Below are 20,331 nucleotides of genomic sequence, written 5' to 3' on the forward strand. Positions count from 1 at the left end.
CACCCCTGATAAACTTATAGGTGGCCATTAGATCACCCCTGAGCCTGCGCTTTTCCAGGCTAAACAGCCCCATGGCTCTAAGCCTCTTGTCGTAAGGTCTGTTTTCCTGACCTCTGATCATGCGCGTGGCTCTTCTCTGGACTCTCTCAGCTTCTCCACATCCTTTTTGAATTGTGGAGCCCAAAACTGGATGCAGTACTCCAGCTGCAGCCTCACCAAGGCTGAGTACAAGGGGAGAATGACATCCTGGGATTTGCTTGAGAAGCATCTGTGGATGCAAGCCAGCGTTTTGGTTGCTTTAGTAGCTGCAGCATCACATTGCAGGCTCATGTTCATCTTGTGGTCAATGATGACCCCCAAGTCTCTTTCTTCCGTAGTACTAGCCAGCGTAGCACTGCCGAGCCTATAAGGATGCTGCAGGCTTTTCTTCAGTTTAATGAGGTGTGCTTTTATATTCACTTCCAAATTGCTGATAAAAACATTGAATAGTGTCCTATCTAGTACCGGCCTCTGTGAGCCCTCTTGTAACACATCAGGGTCCCAAGGGTGGCCATGACAACCCCTGATGGCTCCATGATAGTGCCCTGCTCCACCCCTAGTGTGCTTGCCACACCTTGATGGAAATATAAATGAATAGGGATGCTGCCCACAGGCCTTTGCATGGCCTTAGTCCAACTGGACCCTGCCAGTCTCTGTCTGCAGTCAGGTCCCTCACCGGGCCTCAGTCTGTAACCATGCCACTGAAGGGCACCTCAAGCCTTATGGGCTAATTGCATGGCTCCAAATCCTTCCCTTTACCATGCTTCATGCCTTGCAGGAGTTACATGGATGTTATTCCCTGTGTGGAGCTTTGGCCTCCGCTCCTTTAATCTTACTAGGCCTTTTAGTCTGGGCCCACTGAATTGGATCTGGCTTTGAGGCTCTAGCTTCATTTGTCCCTTCTGCCCTGGCCCCTGTGTGCCAGGCCCCTGTGTGGCTGCATCCTCTCTCTCTGCCCACCCTGGGCCCAATAACTGCTTGAGCCATGTACCTGACCTTGGCAGGGCTCAAGGCAGTCGAGTGCCCCCTGGGTACTAATGAGGCCTCTGTACCTCCCCTTCCAGCCTTATCCCAAACCACCAGGTCAAACACCAACATAACCTAAGTCCCTGGGCTATAACATAGTTATAATGAAGTAGCAGCCCTCTGTCCCTTTAAAAAGGCAAACCTTTATCCCCAGTATAGCATGCTTCCTAGCCAAGGTACCTTGCAAGTTCCCTGAGTCTCCTTGTTCCTGTAGGCAGGGAATGGTCAGCCCAGCATCCCTGGGTGGCTTCCCATGGCAGGAGCTCCTTCCCCTATGGCAGCCAGTGACAGAATCCCCTGCCAGTTCCAGCCTTGGATTTATATGCTCCTAGGGCGCTACCTACATCAGTTAGCTGACCACTTGTAGGTGTCTGCTGACTGACTCTTTTTACCCTGTTGCCCTGGCAGGTGCTGTGTCCTGCCTGCCCTGCTGTGCTCCCTGGCTGGGCTGCCTTTATCTTAAAGCCCAGGACTCTCTGTTACACCTCTCTAGAAAGCCCTATTCAATGCTGATTATTCATCGACAACTCCTTTTTGAGATTTGTCACTTAGGTAGTTTTTAAGTAACTAATTAATCTTGTGCTTTATTTATATTATATTGCAATAACTTTTAAAATCAGAACGTTGTGCTGTGCATTACATGTATGCAGTTACTTTTATTGACCAAAGTTGTGATCTCATAAATGAAATGTAATTAGATTAGTTTAACAATATTTATTTTCTATGCAACCATGTTGTCTTAATTATATTTGTTTCTTTACGTTCTTTATTAATTGGACCTCACATCAGCCTTTCTATAATTTTGTTCTGGATTGCCAGATTTTTTGGCCCGAGATGATTTGGATCATTCCACTTGCCCTTTTTTGAATATTGGCACTACATTATCACTCTTCCAACCTGGAATTTCCACAGTATTCCAAGATCCAGTGAAAATAAATGTTAGCAAAACAGAGATTCTCAGCCAGAGATTCTTAATCTGTATTGGACTAAGTTATCAAGACCCGGTGATTTTAAAATATTTGTCTCTAGGAGATGTTGCAACATCCCCCTTAGTCACTAATGGAAATTTCTTCATGATACAAATTAAAATCCCATTTCTTACCAAATACCTAAGATAACTATTTATTGAATACTTCTGCTGTTTCTGCATCACTAGAAACAGTTTTAGAATCTCTGACTAGTAATGGGATGATACCGTCACTATAATTTCTTTTCTTCTGATATTTTGTATTCTTTCTTTCTTGTCCTTAGCTTTGTCAGCCATGGATTTTTCCCCAGATGTCTTTAGCCTCACTTAGGCATTTCTATAGCTTCTAATTTATATTGATTTCTGGCTGTATTCCACTACTTTCTAATTGTTGCCTTGACCACAGAAACAAGGTGGGCTTTTCACAAAAGCTTCCTTCTCTTGATTGCAAAATCTCTTTAAGAACTCCTCTTTAAGAACTTCCAATTTTCAGTCACATTTTTTTTTGCTGTTTTCTCCAATTCAGTTCTGCTTGTAATTTTCCTTGACTTTGGGAAATTATCTTTTTTGAAGTATCAACGGTCTCTATATTATTGGTTGGGATTGTTCTCTGTGTGCCCCTATTGAATGTGCTTGTATCAAAATCACTGGTTGCTAGGCATCCACCTACTTCCCTTCCCCCAATTATTTAATCTTTATCCATCAAAATGCAATCTGAAAAACAACTGCCTCTGGTCAGGTGCCCTATCTTTGGTGATTTAAACCAAAAAAGATAATTGTTTAGAATCTGTAATGATGTTTTACTTCTGGCCACATAGGGCTGCCAGCACAGGTTCCAAATTGATGTCCCCCATCACAACACAGATTTTTGGGTTTTTTTCCACACATTATAGGCTGGTGCTCACAAACTAACTCTGTCTTTTCTCTGGTATAAACCTCTGATTCTGTAACCCATCCCCACCATTACCCACATCTGATCTATGTTGTTTAGCAGCTTGAACCATGCGAGACCCAATGGCTCTGAGTTATCACTAATTCTTAAACAGGTTATGGTATATTTAATATAAAGTACCATCTTCCCCCCACTCCTTTACGTATTCCTTTATCAGTGATTTTAACATTCCAATCATGAAAATTGTTCCACTGTGCTTCACTGGATCAGTTACTGCAAATCTCCAATCCATAGGAGCTTCCAGTTCCTTTTGCTTATTACCCTTTGCATTGTTTGCCACCTCGGCTCAGTTTATTCACAACACACTGAGTCTGAGTTGGCACCACACTTGCTTCTTAGCACTCTCCCCTTGCATGTTTAGCTGATTCTTCTGGACTGCTCCAGCTAGACTCCATCTGGGAATACTGGACTCTAACCTGTGAGATGCAGACTGTCCCATTTGTATAGCGCTCTCTTCCACTGGAATGTGGCCCAGCGTCCCATAAAACCAAATCGCCTTCCACACCTTGTCTTTTGACAGCTTTTATGAGCTGATATGATTTTCCACCACAGGAGCGACAGTCATTGCCATGAGGATATTCCATAATCAAGTAAGGGAGGGAAGATGAGGATGGAGAAATGTGAGTAGGAAAGACAGGGAGACCAGACGGGAACATGTATTTGAAGCCAGAGAACTTTCCCACTCAGCTGCTTGAACTCAGGCTCAGAGCCCCAACTCTTTATTATGGAGCAGGGCCTGACTCCTTCATCCTGGTGTTGACAGCAGCAGAATGTACAATGAAGGGAGCAGAGCAAGGAAAACTTGTTAAAGAGCCCTTAGACTCAATTTTTACTTCTGCTTGACAGTGCTTCTGCCTAGACTTACAGGCCAGATCCAGACGTGCAGGCACATGCAGTTTGTGGCACCACAAACCTCATTAATCTGTGCACGGTGCTCCTAATTTGCATAACTGGAGCAAAATTTCTGGGATTTCCCAGTAGCAAAAGCAAAAAACCGTGAAAAAAAGTGGCACAAATTATGCCAAAGTGGCATGCACTGGGACAAACACAGAGAAAGATGCCTGCTCCCTCAGCTGTATGTGGTGTGGAGGCCCTGTGCTGAGGCACCCTGGAGAGAGAGAGAGAGAGAGATTATTTGACTGGGGTGATATGACCCTGGCACCCGTTCCTGCCCAGGGCAGGGGGTCGGACCTGATGATCTGCTTAGGTCCCTTCTGACCCTAAGCACTGTGATACTATGATATAGACCAGGTGACAACAACTGGACAGAGAGGCAAGGTCCCGGTTATGGCAAAGTCTGAGCACCCCTCGTTTAATAAACTGTATTTTCTAAAGATGCTGGGTGGATTGTAATGACCATTAATTGGGGGGCCAAACCCCAGGGGGTACTTAAGTGGGCAGACGTATCCCTTTGGACCCAGAGCAGCTTTAGTTTGAAAGGTGAGGACCTGAATTGAGTCAGGGTGGGCATAGGGCTTGAGGGCTGGCTAGGTTTAGTTGCAAAGGGCTCTCAGGTTGGGATTTTTAAGGGAGCCTAAAAGAATTAGCTGTTGGAATCTTGGCATCTAACACCAGTAGCATAGGGACAATGCTGAGCAGTATCCAGGGCACAGGGGAGCAGTTACTTCCGCTTTTTTTCCATCCCCCCTCTCCCAAGTTGGCACTTGGAGCAGTTGCCCCCTATGACGATTATGTGGTTCCATTGTTTGCTTGGATGTTATATTTTGAAAGGGTTTCTTTAGATGGGTTTTGTTCTGGCAGGGAAAGGGTTAATCGCTGGATTGCAGAGGGGCAGGGTGTAGCTCTGCTAATTGTTCTCTGCCCTCTGGATGGTAAGTGACTCTGCAGGCTGCTGGAGTCCATGGAAACCTGCTGGTGCAAAGCCCGAGATGTAGATTAAGAAAGTCTGCCATGAGGTGACAGCAACTGAAAAGGCTGGAGCTGTGGGGCAGAGGCATCTTGCTAAGGGAAGCACAGAAGCTGAGGCCTCCAGCAGTGAGGAGAAGTTCGCTGTGGACAGGGTTCAAATTACTGGGGGGCTCAGGATGGCTGACCTCCCCCATAAGAGACAAGAGCCCCTGGTCCTCCCCACACCTTTCTAAGCAGTCAGGTGGTGGCAGCAGCTGTGGCTTCAGCGGTGGCTTCTTCCGGCTTCCAGCTGTCACCACTGCAGGCCACCCCCAGGAGTCGGAGTGTAATTCTAACCCTGGCTGCAGAGGTTGCCGATTCCTGCCTGCCACTGGAACCACCTGTGGACTGTGAAGTAAGTCCTGGCCAGGGGTGAGATGAAAATCATTAGGAGATATTGCGTTTTAAACTTCTAGGTTATATTCTGTCTTCCCCACTTCCATTGTAGTATTTTCCCTAATTATTAAAGTTGGGGTTTTTCATCCCTAAATTCAGCTGTCCTGTAATTGAGTATCTCCCCGACAGGGAGTTTGTATTTTCATGGCATTAACCAGCTCAGGGTCCCATCTCACCCCCTTTTGCCTCACCCTGGTTATATCACTGTCTAATACCTTTTACATTTCTTTGAAAATCCTCACCTTAACTAGTATCTTGTTTGAGATGTAGAGCAGGGGTGTCAAACTCATCTACCCAGCAGGCTGAATGAGTGACACAGGGTTAGTCCAAGGGCCGGATTGAGCAACAAACCCTTCCCTACTCCATGCTGGAAGTAGTGCCTTTGGCACCTGCTGCAAGATCTGTCCCTTAATGCAGCACATATCCTGAGTGGCTGGGGCAGGCGCTGCAGGTGGTGCAGTCCAGCTCCGGCAAGTGTCTCATGCAGTGTTGATCCCAGACCAACTGGAGCCAGAGCTCTGCTACACATGCTGCCCACCTCACCACACTGTGTTGTAGTGTGCTCCTGGCAGCTGGTCTGGAATTGCGCCACATGTGATGCCTGCCATGTGCATGCAGGGCTGGTCCTGGACTGGCTGGATCAGGCATTGTATGCAGCACAGTTCCCAGAGTGGTCAGACATGCAGTCTGTGTCCTGGCCCTGTCCATGGGGCTAGGCTGGATGAATTCAGACCCAGGGCCAGCACTGGAGCCAGATGATGAGGCTGTGTGTTTAACACCACTGCTGTAGAATATAGAGTGAATACAGGCATCTGTTGAAAAAGACAAAACACCCCTGGAAGCCCGGCGCTGCTGGTCAGTGAAGGGGAGGTGGAAGCTAGTATAGCAGCATGGGACTGTGAAGGGAGCAGCCCAAGACATAAGGCAAGTAGCTGGGTTAATACAGAGAACTCTGCTCTGGGGGAGCAGAGTGGAAGCTACCAGCTTGGTCTTGAGAGCAGGACGTGACTTCACATTCTCCTGCTTGGCTCCTGTAAAATGCCAAAACCCATAAATGAAATGACTGAAAAATATTGTGGGACTGAGTCCCTTTGTCATGTTTGCTTCATTTATGACATTCATGGGCCATAGTTGGTTTGTTTGTTTTCTTGGCTTGGCTTCTATTTCTGCTGCATCTCTGGTCATTGTCAGTGCCTAAGATGAAATTGAGAACACATGCCTCCGAGGAAGCTCCCACAGTGAGATAAACATGCAAAAAAACACTTAAATCTGGGGTGGGGAAGGGTGAGTTAGAAAGAGCCAGTGCACTTCCTGACCCCAGCACTCCCTAGGGCAGCATCAAAGCTCAGAGAATTATTTCAGCTTCATAAATCACTTCTGAAAGTTCCAACTGCCGTAACAGCCGTGGCAGAAGCACTCCCATCGCGGCCCTGTCATATCTAATGAACCTGCAAATTCTGTAAATACTTGTCATCAACGATCTCAGATAGGACACGTAACGAAAAAGACGCCTGAGAGAAAGGCATGACTTGATTGAGCTGCCCAGATAGTCTGTGTATAAGCAGCCCTGCTGCTGGGAACAGGCTGAAGACAGCACTAGGACACCACCACACCTGTCACTACACCCAGGGCAGAGGTGCATGTGTGTTAGCTCCGGCTTTGTTTCCTTATTGAAAAGCTGTCCCACATTTTTCTGAAAGAATGAAGAGATTAGACTGCCCTAAGGAGCAGCCTGACTAGATCTGAAGGCAGCTCTCAACTTCCTAGCAGATTTCAGCAGCTGGATAGCATAGCTATTATTTTCATTATCAGATTCATTTGAAATGGATGCTAGCTAGAACATCAGCTGTAACCTGGTGCTGTTTCTGCCTTTTTGGAGGAATAGGCACCTGGTGTCTTACTACAGGTGTGACAGTTTAAAAGATAATGAACCCTAGGTGTGAGATGAAATGACTGTACCAAGCAGATTGGCCAACAGGACTGAATCTGCTCCCTGCGGTGACTGAGGTGGGGGTTCTTGTTATATGCTGTGGGAGAGCAGTCAGTGCTGCCTATGTCTTCCTCTGCTCGGGCACTCCAGTGCACAGGTCTTAGGTTTGTTTGGAGAACCTGTGTCCAGAGCCTGTAGGACAGTGAGAGGAATTAGGGAAGGTGCTCATTTGGATGAGGTAGCCTGCAGTCTCCTATTCCTGCCAGAAGTTGAACTGAGAGATGCGCAGAAGGATGGGCGACAGAGCTGGTGTTCCAGGCAGCAGTGAAGAGGCTGTTGTCTGTCTCTGAGCAGTTCCAAACTGTTTTTTCTTGGTTATTCAGTGTGTGTTTGTTTCCTTGCTGCATGAAACTTCCCACACTGGGGCATAGGAATGGTTCCAGCATCATCTCTAGATGCATTGTGTTCTGGCATTGCAGCCAGGGGATAGACTTGAGTGTGACCACATAGATAGCAGACTTGGTATCACTGCCTAGTGCTTGGGTGCTGTGACAGTTTGTCTGACTGTGGGGACAGAGGGTTTTGGTGTTCTCTTGTGACATCTACAGCACATCAGGGTGAGTCAAGTTGCAGCCTCAACTTTATTACAGCTTCCCTCTTATCACTGTATCTTATCCATCCCTTGGGTCTGTGCTGTCTTTGGCTCAGGGGGTGCAGGGACGCTGCAGCTCTCCTGCACCTCTCAGCAACTATGTGCACTCATCAGAGAGTTTTCCCTTATATTGAGTGCTGTAGGCTGTAGTTCATGCATAAAGTGGGAAGAGCTGAAGACAGCTGTGCTCCTACTGGCGTTGGGATTGGTGCTTGAATTATGATGTTTTCTAGGGAGGTGGGTGCAGCCTGCCTGTTGGTATCCATACCTTCATTTAATGACCTTGCTGAACACTGTATTATCTGGGGCCACTGGCACGTTGCCGTGGTAGTGGTGAGGGCAGAGAGCTGTGTGCTAGAAAGCCCTGTGGAAAATGTGTCCTGAACGGCATTAGGAGAGGCCCTTGGAGGGAGTACTGCAGTGAAACAGGAAGACCAGAAAGAGTCTGGAATGAATGAAGCTCAGGGCACAGATCCTACAGATTGAGCTTTTGCATATGGCATAGCAGGGGCAGAGGAGTTTGGGTTAGCATATGAGGCACAGGGTGAGGAGGTGCTGTAGGTACCTCCAGTACACTACAGTCACCTGTAATGGATGTCAGCTTGGCTTTCTCTTCCACAGGACTCGGGACAGAATGGGTTCCCCTGTTTCCTCCCAGCACACGGGGTCTTCACGCACTGTCCGGCGCTACCCAGCTGTCAATACTCAGCTAACATCCAATGTTCTGCCCAGTGGGAATGGACATGCACAGAGAAACTCTGGACTGAATGCAGCCTCTCAACAGCATGCAATACCTCCATGGGGTAAGACGACCTGGGCGACCAGTATCTCTGAGGGCTCTTCTGTGTGGGATCTCCTCAGGAAGGCATAACGCTGACTGCATTTATGATGAGGGATAGCAAGCACACAGAGGCTGAGGCCATCTGCCTGATACCCTGGGGAGGGCTGTAGGCTACATGCATTGGGATTTAGTTCTCAAAGTGCAAAGGTGAGCCTTGGGAAAAGGAAACAAGCAATGTGGAGAGATGCATGGAGTTGGGGTGAGGGGAAAGAGCCTCCTGGAAAGCAGCAAGTGCAAGAGAATTCAGCAAAAGAACTTTGTTTTCCCTGCACAAGGCCACCAGGCAGGCAGGAGAGTGGGAAACTGGGGAAGACCAGTATGATTTGGAGAAGCAGCCCCATTTTGCAAGGGTGAACTATAAGGTGGGAAGGAGAGGAGCTTTGTGAGCACAATTTTCTCAGGGAAATTGAAACTTGGGCTGGATATACTGAAAGAGAATTGCGTCAGCCGATTATACTGAAGTCTTTATACTGGAAGAGAATTGCCTCACCCAATCAAAGGGTAGGAATGATGCAGTTCCCTGCCATATGATTAGCTCTGAGTGTATAACCACTGACATACCTTGTAAGGTGCAAAAAAGTAAGGGAAAGTTGCTGAGTACACACTACACGAGATTTCCAAGAAAGAACCCTGATCTTATGGGCTGTGGCTTGAGAAGTTATAAAGGAGATGTTTATACCACTCAGTTACTGCATGAAGGAGTGCTGCACTGATGCATCTGCACTACTTCCAGTTTAGGAGATGATGCTTGTGGAGCAAGTGCTACATGGCTTAGCATGGCCTAGCCAAATGCAGTAAATGATAGATTAAAACACACTCAAAATGTCTTTTCCAGCTATTTAACTCATAAGCTGTGATCAGGGCTTGCCTCTGGAGGCCTTCTAATGTCCTGGTAGTACATAGCCAGCTAGCTCAGGATTATGGGAAAGCTCTGCATGGTGCCTATTTTTTCAGACCTTTGAATGTCCAGTGACCCACCTCTTTTGGCTAATTTGGAAATGTTAGGGAAATGTCCAGGTGAATACCTAGAAATCAGGATATGTGCCAGAGCTTGTCTGTCACAGCTCAATAATACCAGTATAGTTCTACCTCTGGTTTTGCCAGTATGATGTCCCATGCAGAGACACCTTTTCCAGATTAGCATGTGTTGCTTTGGAAGTGGAATTGGCTAGTCCAGAAAAATGCACTCTTATAGAGCATTTCCCTGGCAAAACTAGAGAGAGAATCTTGCTGGTAAATTTCCCCATGTAGAAAAGCCCTAGTTAGTGCTGACAGGACACAAAGCAGTATCCAGAATCAGAGGAACAGTCTGAGCTTGATATTAGGAGCAAAGGGCAGGCAGACTCCATTACAGTCTGAAAGAGGCTCCCTTGCTGCAGTGATACCAAAGCAGTAGCCCAGCTGGAGAAGGTGCTTGGCTACAGCTGCCCTGGTACCTGCCTACCATGTAAATGTTCTGCAGTGAGGGCTATACACATCCCTATGGCTTGGCAATGCTGCGTCCCCTTTTCACTGTCCTTTTCTCTCACAGGTGCCAACTTGACGGAGAAGATCCGGAAAATCAAGATTGTCTTCACTCCCACGATCTGCAAACAGACTTGCCAGAGAGGCCGCTGCTACAATAGTTGTGAGAAAGGGGACACCACCACCCTGTACAGCCAAGGGGGGCATGACCATGACCCCAAGTCTGGCTTCCGCATCTGTGAGTATCCCTGAGTCTCCAGCCATCTTTTTCCCTGGATTCCTCTTTTATGTCTCTCTCTCTAAGAGAGGGAAACCTCTACAGACTCAGAGCTCAGGAAAGCAGCCTTTTTCTCTGCCTAGAAAAACATCTGTTTCTCCCTGTCAGGGGCTACACCTTCACTTTCTCTGGAGGTACATATCAGAAGAGGACATGGGTTTCAGTCACAGTAACAGACAGAACTCAGCCCCACTCCCGGTCAGAGCCAGCTTGCTGCTTTCCTTGGCATCCAGGCTTGGGGCTGACTTTCATCACCTAATTTCCTCTTGTTCTCTCCTTTCATTCACATGGCAGCCAGGAGAGCTGGCTGCAAGTTGTGAATTGTTCCAATGGACCAGACTGCTGAAAACTTTCCTCTTGTTTCACAGATAATGGGTCTGCCCAGGGATTTCCTTTGCCGTATGGTGAGTTGGGCAGGGCTGGTCATCTGCCCCTCATGCCAGGAACCTGGCTATAGAAAACAATCCCATGGAGGTAGAGATGGACTAGAGCAGTGGTTCCCAACTTCATTAGATGCAAAGCATACCTTAGACAGTTCTAGCTCTTAGTTTTCACTCTTTTTGACTACAGAAAAATAATAGATTAATTTTTCTATTGCAAAGAACTCAAAAAGACCACAACAGGACACAATGTTTTGAACACTGTGGATTCCTACCTGAAATCTCTGGGTTTATCTTGTGAATCATTTTTGCACACCTAGCAGTGCTAACATTGCCTGGCTTCCTGGTTGAGAATCACTGGACTAGAGGGACCCAAAAAGGAACCATTTCAGTGCCAGCTTCTGTGACTTTGAGGGATATAAGACAAGCTCATGCCCCACAAAACCAGGGCAGCTTGGAGTGAAACTCTGGCTGAGTTGAGGACTGAGACAAGTGGATGAGTAATCTCTAAGCAAAGGCCTTTGATCATGATGGGTACCCATCTCCTAGCCTGTACCTAACAGACAGTCGAGGGCCTGAAGCAGGAGTGTCTCATTGCATGCTGCAGAAAGACTGAATTGTTAGGAAACTCTGCTTCCTGCAAAAGCCTCATTGTCATTGGGACAGACTGAGCCACACTCTTCATCCAACCCTGTGACAAGGCTTGAAAGGGACAACTTGTGGTTTCAGATGTGGATGCTTCATTAAGCCTGTGCAGATAGATTGCTCCTGTTTTTCTGACTCCTGTGCTTTATCTCATTCTTTCACAGCATCAGCTGCTGAACAACATGGGACAGGCACAGAGAGAGGTTTCATACCCAGAGCCCTTTGCCTGCTGTCTCCCTCCTCCACCCACTAACCTCCCTTGGGCTTGTTATGAATAGTGATCCCACTCAAATGAGGTTTCTTGCAAGGTCTGAAGCTGAGGGCAGGGATTAAGCTGACTGTTCCATGTAATGCTATATTAGCTCCCACCCCTCTGAGGGATCCTGCTGGTGCCTGCAATACCATCCTGAGTCTGTGGGCTGCTCAGCAGGGCATATGAGTCTCTAAGCCAGGGGTGGGCAAAACGTGGCCCAAGGGCCGGATGTGGCCCACCAGGCCATTCTATCTGGCCCGCGAGGCCCCCTCAAAATTAAGAAAATTAATATTTATCTGCTCCTGGCTGCTGTCATGCGGCCCTCAATGGCATGCCAAAACTCAGTAAGTGACCCTCCGCCCAAAATAATAGCCCACCCCTGCTCTAAACCCAAATGGGCACTGATCTGCTTCAGCCTCTGACTGAAGGCACTTGCTGCATACTGCATTTAGGACAGGGTGGGTGGCTTCATTTCTTACCTGATGGTTAGCAACTCTTAGTAGAGATCCCAAGGCGGCTTACAAAAAATGATGGGGCCTGGCTCTCTGCTGAAAATTGAAGGGAAGGCTGCCAGGCTGACCAGTCAAAGCACCTGGGACTATTCACTGGCTAGAGGGAGAAAGTAAGACCTCTTTTAAGCAGACTTATTGCCTTGCAGACTTCTGCCAGATCCCTTGCCTGAATGGAGGGCGCTGTGTGGGCAGAGATGAGTGCTGGTGCCCATCTAACTCTACAGGAAAGTTTTGCCACCTGCCGGCTCCAAAACTGGAAAACAAACAAACAGGGAGAGTCCCAAATACCCCAGCCAATGGCTCCATGAAGCATTCCACCTATACACTACCTCTGTCCAACCAGCTTGGTGAGTGCCACTCCATCCTGGTATCAGCTCCCTCTTCCAGGATGCCCACAATCCCCCCGCCTTGTGGCTAAACATTTCTACTCTCTCAAGCCCCCTCTGAAGTCAGCAACAGAAGCAGGTATCCATGTATTCTAGTGTCTCACATTTTTCTTTCCAGACCAGTGAGTAATTAGAAGCAGGGCTCCCGAAGCAGGGCTGGCAGTGAGTGGTAGCAGGAAAGGGTGCAGGCACACACAGGGGAATGTGGGAACTTGTGAGAGCCCATAGGGGCAAGTAAGACTGCATCAGGGTACAGAGGGTCAAGAGCCTGAGTGGGCAAGGCCTTTTCTACAGAGGGGCACCAGGGTCTGTGTGACCTCTCTCTGGAAAGCATCCATGGCTGAAGTCAGTAGGAGCTGGCCCTGTGCCCAATAGGTAGATTTTGACCCTCTGTGTTGAGCAGTCTGAGTCCTGAAAGGAGTTTGTGAATGCTGCCATGGGAACTCTAGCTTCTTTCAATTGTGCATCAAACCTCCCTCACCACAACTGTTCAGTAACACAGCATGATGTGCTGAAGTAGTGCCCTGGGGAGTCTTGAGTCTTGGTTTTAGGTCACTGAAAAAGGCCCATGGAGGTTGCCTGGCTAGGAGAGCAGGCAAAGGCTTTGCTCCAAGGCATGGCCTCCTTCTTGATTACCCAGAGTGGGCATCCTAGAGAGGTCTGTATCCCCTCCATTGTTACCCTTTGGCAGGCAAGAAGCTATTTTGATGCCAAGCAGGTCAGGGGGCAAGCATAGCCCAATTGTTACAAGGCTGGTCTAAACTCATCTTTCAGCTTCTCTAAACCCCTCCCTGGTGAATGTCCACATCAACCACCCTCCAGAGGCCACTGTGCAGATCCACCAGGTGGCCAGAGTGCGGAGCGACTCAGAACAATCAGAAGAGAACAGTGTTGAGGCTGTACCAATGTCTCAGCTACCAACTGGGACACAATACAGCTACAGCAATGGCAATGGTAACAGCATCACCACAGAGAGTGGCCAGCATCAGGGGCCCCAAGAGATTATGGGAAGGTGTTTTCAAGAGGCCATAAATGGACAGGTAAGAACTGAACCTGTCCTGCTTTGAAGCACAGGCATGTGTTGAGAAGGATATGCATGTATGATGTGTGCAGGCATACCTGTATGGGGTAGTGCATGCGTGTGATGTGAGCAGAACATGTATAGTACCTATGTGGATGGCAGGCAGGTTAAAGTGACACATGGATAGCATCCAGATGCCTTTGCAGTGTTGTGATGCATGGGTGTGACCCACCAGGAGAGAAACAGCCCTTTGCCCCTGCCTGTCAGTGTGGTGCAGAGCGGCTGCCCTGACCATGCCGTGCCCTGTGACTGCATAGCTCAGCCCTGGTGTCTTTCATACATTGGCTCCTTAAAATAGCCCTATTTATAGGAACATTTCTGGATCTGCTCTGGTTATTGTAGAAAATATATAAAGCATAGGAAAATTCCTCTCCCTCTCATGCAGCAAACGAGAGTCTAATTTTCATGGAATGTTGCCTTCCCGTGCAGGTTGCTTAGAACTTAGGAACCAGAAGCATGCAATGAGCTCCCTCGCCTCTGCTCTCTGTTTATTGTACTTTCTATTCTGCCGTTTTCCATGAGTTCTGTGATTCTGTTGAATCAGTGGAAAAGTACTGAAGGTCCCTGGGGCCCAGCAGAACACCTGTGAATCCCCGTGGATGATTGCTACAGGCTGATAGCTCAGGCTGTTTCCCTCTCTCCCTCTCAGAGTATGTTCAGCTCTCATGCTGCTTGCCTGCTGGTTTCTTTCCCATCATTTACTAGTTTCCATCCAAGACGTTTTCAGCTGGATTAATTCTTAACAATTTCCTAAAGCAAAAATAAATGAGATCAGGCTCCAAACATTTTATATGTGAACAAAGGGTTGGAAAAGCCCCATTGAGCTGTGCGTTCCATAAAGCTGAGAGTTCTGTAAAGCCGACCTCAGCCCCAGTAAGTATGTCCTGTAAGTGGCCAGTTTAAAGGCCAAGTTAAAGAGACCTTTGTTCACTCTTGGATCCCATACACCTGCATGGGGGAGCTCTGTGATGGGCGGAAGGGCTGCCCTTGCGGTGCTCATACTTTGTTTAACTAAAGCTGGGGCTGTGACCGAGTAGACTGGGTGACGGCGAGGAGCCCAGGCAGGAAGTGTTTGTCTCTTCCATTGCAGTTTAAAGCTGAGTTGATTGGAATGTGAGCACTGGGCATGGCGCCATCTTTCACATGGATGAAGGCCAGATTTGGCCTGTGGACTGCGACAGCTCAGCTCTGATGGGGGAGCCTGTAATCCAGAGGGCCTTGCTAGGGGAAAGAGAGACTCATTAAGTAAACAAAGGCACCTGACCACAGGACCCCCCAAGGGCTGAGGCTGTGCACCCATCTCACTGGTTAATCAGTGTGCGGCTAAAAACAAGCACTTGCCTTATCCAGGGCTTTGCTGAGAAATATCACGTCTGGCCTGCTCTCTGTTCTGTGTAGTGCCTCCATCTCCTCCATGGGGCACAGTCACAGGGAGGCTCATATTTGTCTGTGAGACTGTTTACTGTCTTAAACTATATCCCTGGCCCTGGTCTGTTCTTGCAGGGAGCTTTGTGATGAAGGCTGTATTAGTGTCTAGCAGAAGGCAGGCATCCCCTGTGCTGACTCTGCTTCCCACCTTCACAGTTGAGTGTGACTATACTCCCCTTATCGTCCTGTCACACTGCCCTGGCTTGGGTTCTGCTATGCTCGAGAGGCAGACAGAAGCTGGGAAGGCTGTATGGCTCAGTCCCTCTCCCTGAGACACCTGACTTCTCTTCTCCCCTTCCCTCCTCAGTGTGCTAACCCACTGCTGGGTTTGACCAAGTTTGAGGATTGCTGTGGCAGCATAGGGCTTTTCTGGGGAGTGAACAGATGCATCTCATGCCCTCCTCGACCAGGTAAGTGCTGCTGCAGGAGAAGACTGTTTCCATGAAAGAATACAGAGTGACAGTCTGTGATTTCTCAATAAACAGAGTTGAGCTTTCTCTCCATGGCCTGTGCAGTCTAGGAGGATCCAGAACAGAGGGGCAGCTCTTGACAGCTGTAGAAGCACAAGGCAATACTTCAGGTCCCCTAGAGTTTGGGGGTCTTTGTCAAAGGCCCCTGGGGAGGAAAGTGTCTTACAGCATCCAGAGCGATGCTTGCTTTGCTCTGGCTTCAGCCCACGCGCCAGGGAGGAGCGGTTTGGTTTGGGTGCTGGCTCAGAACTCTGCACTTTCTCCACAAACCGCCTCTGTAAAACCCCAACTCAGCCAGTGGTTTGCTCCTTGCCAGATACATTAGGAGGGAGAAACAGGAAAACAAGGGACGTGGTTTTAGGAGGTACAGCCCTAGATTAGCTTAGGAGGCTGCAGACTTGGCCCTATAGAGTTACGGGCCTGCTCTAGGCCCGACGCGGGCTTGGCAGGGGCTCTGGAAATAACACTACATCAAACAATTGGCAGGAGTGCACTTAGAGTCCATTCCAGGGGCACAGGAATCCAGCTCTGTTTTTCTGGTCCCCGGAGATGGACACTGACAGGGGATGGTGGGGGAGGGAGTGGGAATCCTTAGCTGCTTTGCTGGGACCCTGGACCCGTGCCATAGTGCTGCTTCCTGGGGTGCTGTGGTTTCCAGGGAAGAAATCACACCCTGTGGGGGTAGAGGGAGTTTCCTGTGGACTGAATGATTCTAACCCTGCTCAGGATGGCTGCTTCACACCCCTCCCTGTGGGTAGGCACATCTGTCTGGCTATCCCAGAGTTCAAGCAAGGGAGAGCATGGGCAGGACACTGACCTCCTGGAAAGCTCAGTATGGCAGAGTGTTTTCAGGGACTGGGTAAGGTTGTAGGATTCTAGGCTGCTGAGGAGAGTGGGATAGTCTTTAGCCTATCAGTGCTATGTTCTTTAGTCCTCTCTCTTGTGCAGAAACACAGAATTAGCAGCAGCTGAACAAGTCACTGGATCCCGGCTGCTTAGCAAGGACTTGCTGGTTGTAAAATAATGCTCAGAGGTGTATGCTTGCTTCTGCTTGTTCTCAAAAGGATGGTGCTTGCCCTTCTCTCCTCTGGCTAGTATGGAGCCAAGCACTGTTCCACTCCTTCAGCAGGGGAGCTCCCCCACTTTCCAGATGGAGCTTGGCTTTCCAGATGGAGCAGGTGCAGGTTTGTGAGATGGCCTAGGGGCTCCCTGAGTGGAGGTCAGGTTTCAGCCCCTTAATGGGCTGCCCCCCAGTGGGGAGAGTGTGTGAAATCTGCAAACAGTCTGAAGAAGGGATTATTGCACTGGAAAGGAGACTTGTGTGACCAAATAACTGCTGCTAATAGCTCTCGAACCTGTGGGTGGGCAGCCAGCCAGATCTGCCTTTATTTTACAGGCTTCTTTCATCCCAGCCATATTTAGCCACCTAGGGAGTGTGCCAGGAGACAGTCAGAGGCTGCTGGAGTCTCTTCACTTCTCCTCTGCCTCTACCCTTCTCCTGCCTTCCTCGCCTTTTCTTAATCTCTTCTGGGAGTCCTATGCTTATCAGTGTGGCATCTGGCAGGGCAATGTGGCATCTTATAGAGTAACTTTATCAGAGGGACATAAGCTTTCATAGGCTGTGCTACTTTGTTAGGTGCTATGACTGGACTTGCAGGGAGCAGAGGTACTAAATAGAAAGAAATTATGTCATTAAAATACAAAGGATAAGGGAAGGGGAAGGAAAGAAGGGGGCACCGCAGAGAGAGAGAGGCAAACTGTGCACCTCCTTATTCTTTTCCTCACCCCCATTTCCTTTTTCCTTTGCCCCTATCCCTCCAGATGGACTAGAGCAGAGGTAGCCAACCTGCAGCACATGTGGTGCAAATGACACAGACAGTTTCTGTGTGTGGCTCATGGCAGATAGGGGAGGAAGCAGGTAAGAGCAGCAGATTGGGCAGGGGAAGGGGATCAGAGTGGCAGTTGGGGAAGATATGGGGCTTATCTCATGGTACACCTACCAAAAAGTTTAGCCCCCAGTAAGCTAGAATAAGCAGACCTCTGAGAACTGGACAGTCTGACTGCTGAGGAGATAACAGATATAAAGGGCAAATGATTCCCTGGCACAAGACTGCCAGCCCCTTCCCACAGTGCCTCAGAGTCAGGCTCTCTTCTTGCTTGCAAGCATTTTTAGAGCTATTTGCCTCTCCCTGTCTTTCCTTTTCCGCCTCATGCTGGGATGGTGCTGGCCTGAGAATCTGGCAATGCTGTGGGCCACGTTCCTTGAAATAACAGACCTCAACATCTGCATCTTAGAACCTTGTAAAGAGGAGAAGTACTAAGTTTCTGACACCTTCTTGCCTGTGGGGCTCTGCCACAGCTCTGTGTTGTCCCACCTTGTTCAGTCTGCTCCCAGCATGCCCAGGAGCATGTGTGGCAAGCAAAGGATCATGTGGCCATTGGGCTTGGTACAAACAAGGAAATATGTCACACACTGGCCTTTTCCCCCACCCCTCCAGCATTTTGTTTCCAGTGACTATTCAAGATCATTGCCTGCTTCCTCTGCCTGTCACCAGGTTCTCTCTGCCCATCCTCCACTTCCTCTTTTTCTCTCTGATCTCTGTTCAGAGTGTGGGGTTACGTGTGGTAGCTCTGTTGGGTGATAGCTGGCAAAGAGAATTTCCATCCTTATCCTTGCTAGGTACCAGTATCTCCTGGCAATAAATGCCATAGGAGAGAGACTCAGCTGTTCCTTCCATGCCTTATACCCTTGGATTTCTGGACCCAAAGAGACCCAAACTCCATCGACTTCAAAGATAATCACAAATCTGTGTCTAGTACAACCCTCAGACTCTGCAGGGTGGGTGAATATCAGGGAATGAACCCCACATTACTAGTGTGTATTGAATTGAATATCCCAGGCCTTGATCTCTGTGTATGACTTCTTGGCCATCAGTGACAACTGGGAGACTGGCGCAAGGACTGATATACTTTCCATAGGAAGCAGGTTTCACCCCTTGCGACATGAAGTATCCATCTGTGCTCTTTGCAGACAGCTGGGTGAGACATTTGCATTTTAGAAGTGTCTGTTAGCTCCCAGTTCCGTGGCTGTTTGCTTGCCCTGTGTTCCAGAAGCAGCTGGACCTCAGGGGAGGCTGCCTCTTGTTCAGACTGCTGCTTCTCTGTTTGTTGAGCTAAGAGGGACAAATGGACATATGCCTGTCTGGCTCTCATCAGATTATTTCCATAGGGATGTGAAAAATTATGGTAAAGAATGTGTGCCCTGGGAGTCTTCCCAGTGCCTGTGCCACCAGGCAGTTCTTTTCTACAGAGCCTTTCTGTGGAGACCAACCAGCTCCTGCTTATTTTAGCTGAAACTCAGGCTAGCTGGGAAGGTGCAGAGCTTCCATGTGCCTCTCTGTCTTCTTTGAACACATCCCTGATTCGCTGCTCTCTAAACAGCCCCACATGCGGCAAACCACAAGGAGCAAGTCAGAGTGCCTGTAAAGCAGATACATGGTAAGGTCAGTACAGGGGAAAGCTGAGCTGCTCTAATGCAAGAAGCAGCGCTGAGCTGTTGATGGGCTTTTACATTAGTGTTCTCATAGCATCTGACACTAGTGCTTCAGGCAGAACTGAGGCAGGGAAACAGAGTCATCTTACCCATTTTCTGAGTGCCATCACTGCTCTTTGTCCCTAGTTTCATTCCAAGTTTCCTCTAACAAGGACTTTCGGTGTCTGAGGAAAGACAGTTAGAGACTCTTTTCTCCAGTCAAGGTGCTGGTATTCAGAAGCCTTCCCCCTGACGCTTAGAGTTCATCACTCTGTGTTGTCCCCACCTGAGGAGCGTCCAGACCCAATGTTCAGAGCCCATCTGTCTGTCAGACAGGGCCTGCATTTTGCACACTCTCCAAGTTGTTAGACCATAACTCAGTGATGGTACATGCTCTGTGTGCCTCTGGCATTTCAGGTATCAGAATAAAATTCCCAATTCTGCTTGACTGACCTGGGGAGTCCATGCATCAGGACCCAGACCTGACAGCTCTTGGAATTTCAAACATTCCAGCAGCCAAAGACAGAAATGGCAGAAACTAGTTCAGTGTAAACACTTTCAAATGTATGGAAGTGCAGCCAGGCGAGGGCTAGACAAATGGAGAACTTGTTTGGATTGACTCGCTGCCCGAGACACTGATTGTTAGTAGAGTCTGAATATGGCCAGACATCTCTGCTGACCTCAGTTTTTATGTGAGGTGTGTTATAGTGTGCAGAAAACATCAGAGAAGAAACTGAGGCAAATGTCCCACTGAACTAACCTGCTGCTCGTGTCCCACTGTGACCATTCTGTGCTATTACATTTAGTCATCCTTTTTCCTTAGCACCAACCAGCAATGTAGGCACTTCATGTGTAAGGTCCATTTCCACAAGGAGATTGCAGTCTAGAGAGGCAGTTTACCAGTAAAGACTGGGGCATGATGGGACCAGGCTGGGATGTTTAGCTGCTCCAGTGTATTCGCATATTTGTTTTTTCAGTTGTCTAGCTTGTTGAAATGTTAGGAAGGCCATGGTTTTCCAGTCCTCCTTGAAGAGGTGTGTTTGAGCAGGGGCTAGTAAGAGATGGGTGGAGACATGTCAGAGAGCTGGAAATACACTTTGCCTATGTTAAATCAAAGCTGATGGTAAGGCTTTTGAGAAGTGTCAGGGGATGGCCTGAAACATGGGATTGATGGAAGGAAAAAGGGAGGGAG

The 20,331-nt window shown here is 48.4% G+C and overlaps 1 protein-coding gene across 9 annotated transcripts in view; it reads left to right on the forward strand.

Moving 5' to 3' along the window:
* The window catches only part of LTBP2 (latent transforming growth factor beta binding protein 2), a 150,335-nt gene that overhangs the window by 76,800 nt on the left and 53,204 nt on the right, over nucleotides 1-20,331 (forward strand). For all 9 annotated transcript variants that reach the window (XM_019518811.1, XM_019518818.1, XM_019518815.1 and 6 more), the window contains exons 4-8: nucleotides 8,492-8,673; nucleotides 10,243-10,413; nucleotides 12,389-12,589; nucleotides 13,403-13,668; nucleotides 15,445-15,547. In XM_019518811.1, the coding sequence (XP_019374356.1) occupies nucleotides 8,492-8,673; nucleotides 10,243-10,413; nucleotides 12,389-12,589; nucleotides 13,403-13,668; nucleotides 15,445-15,547 (923 nt within the window). The remainder of the gene's footprint in view (nucleotides 1-8,491; nucleotides 8,674-10,242; nucleotides 10,414-12,388; nucleotides 12,590-13,402; nucleotides 13,669-15,444; nucleotides 15,548-20,331) is intronic.

This window comes from Gavialis gangeticus, unplaced genomic scaffold, assembly GCF_001723915.1.
Source record: "Gavialis gangeticus isolate Ggan-Ray unplaced genomic scaffold, GavGan_comp1, whole genome shotgun sequence".
NCBI lineage: Eukaryota > Metazoa > Chordata > Crocodylia > Gavialidae > Gavialis > Gavialis gangeticus.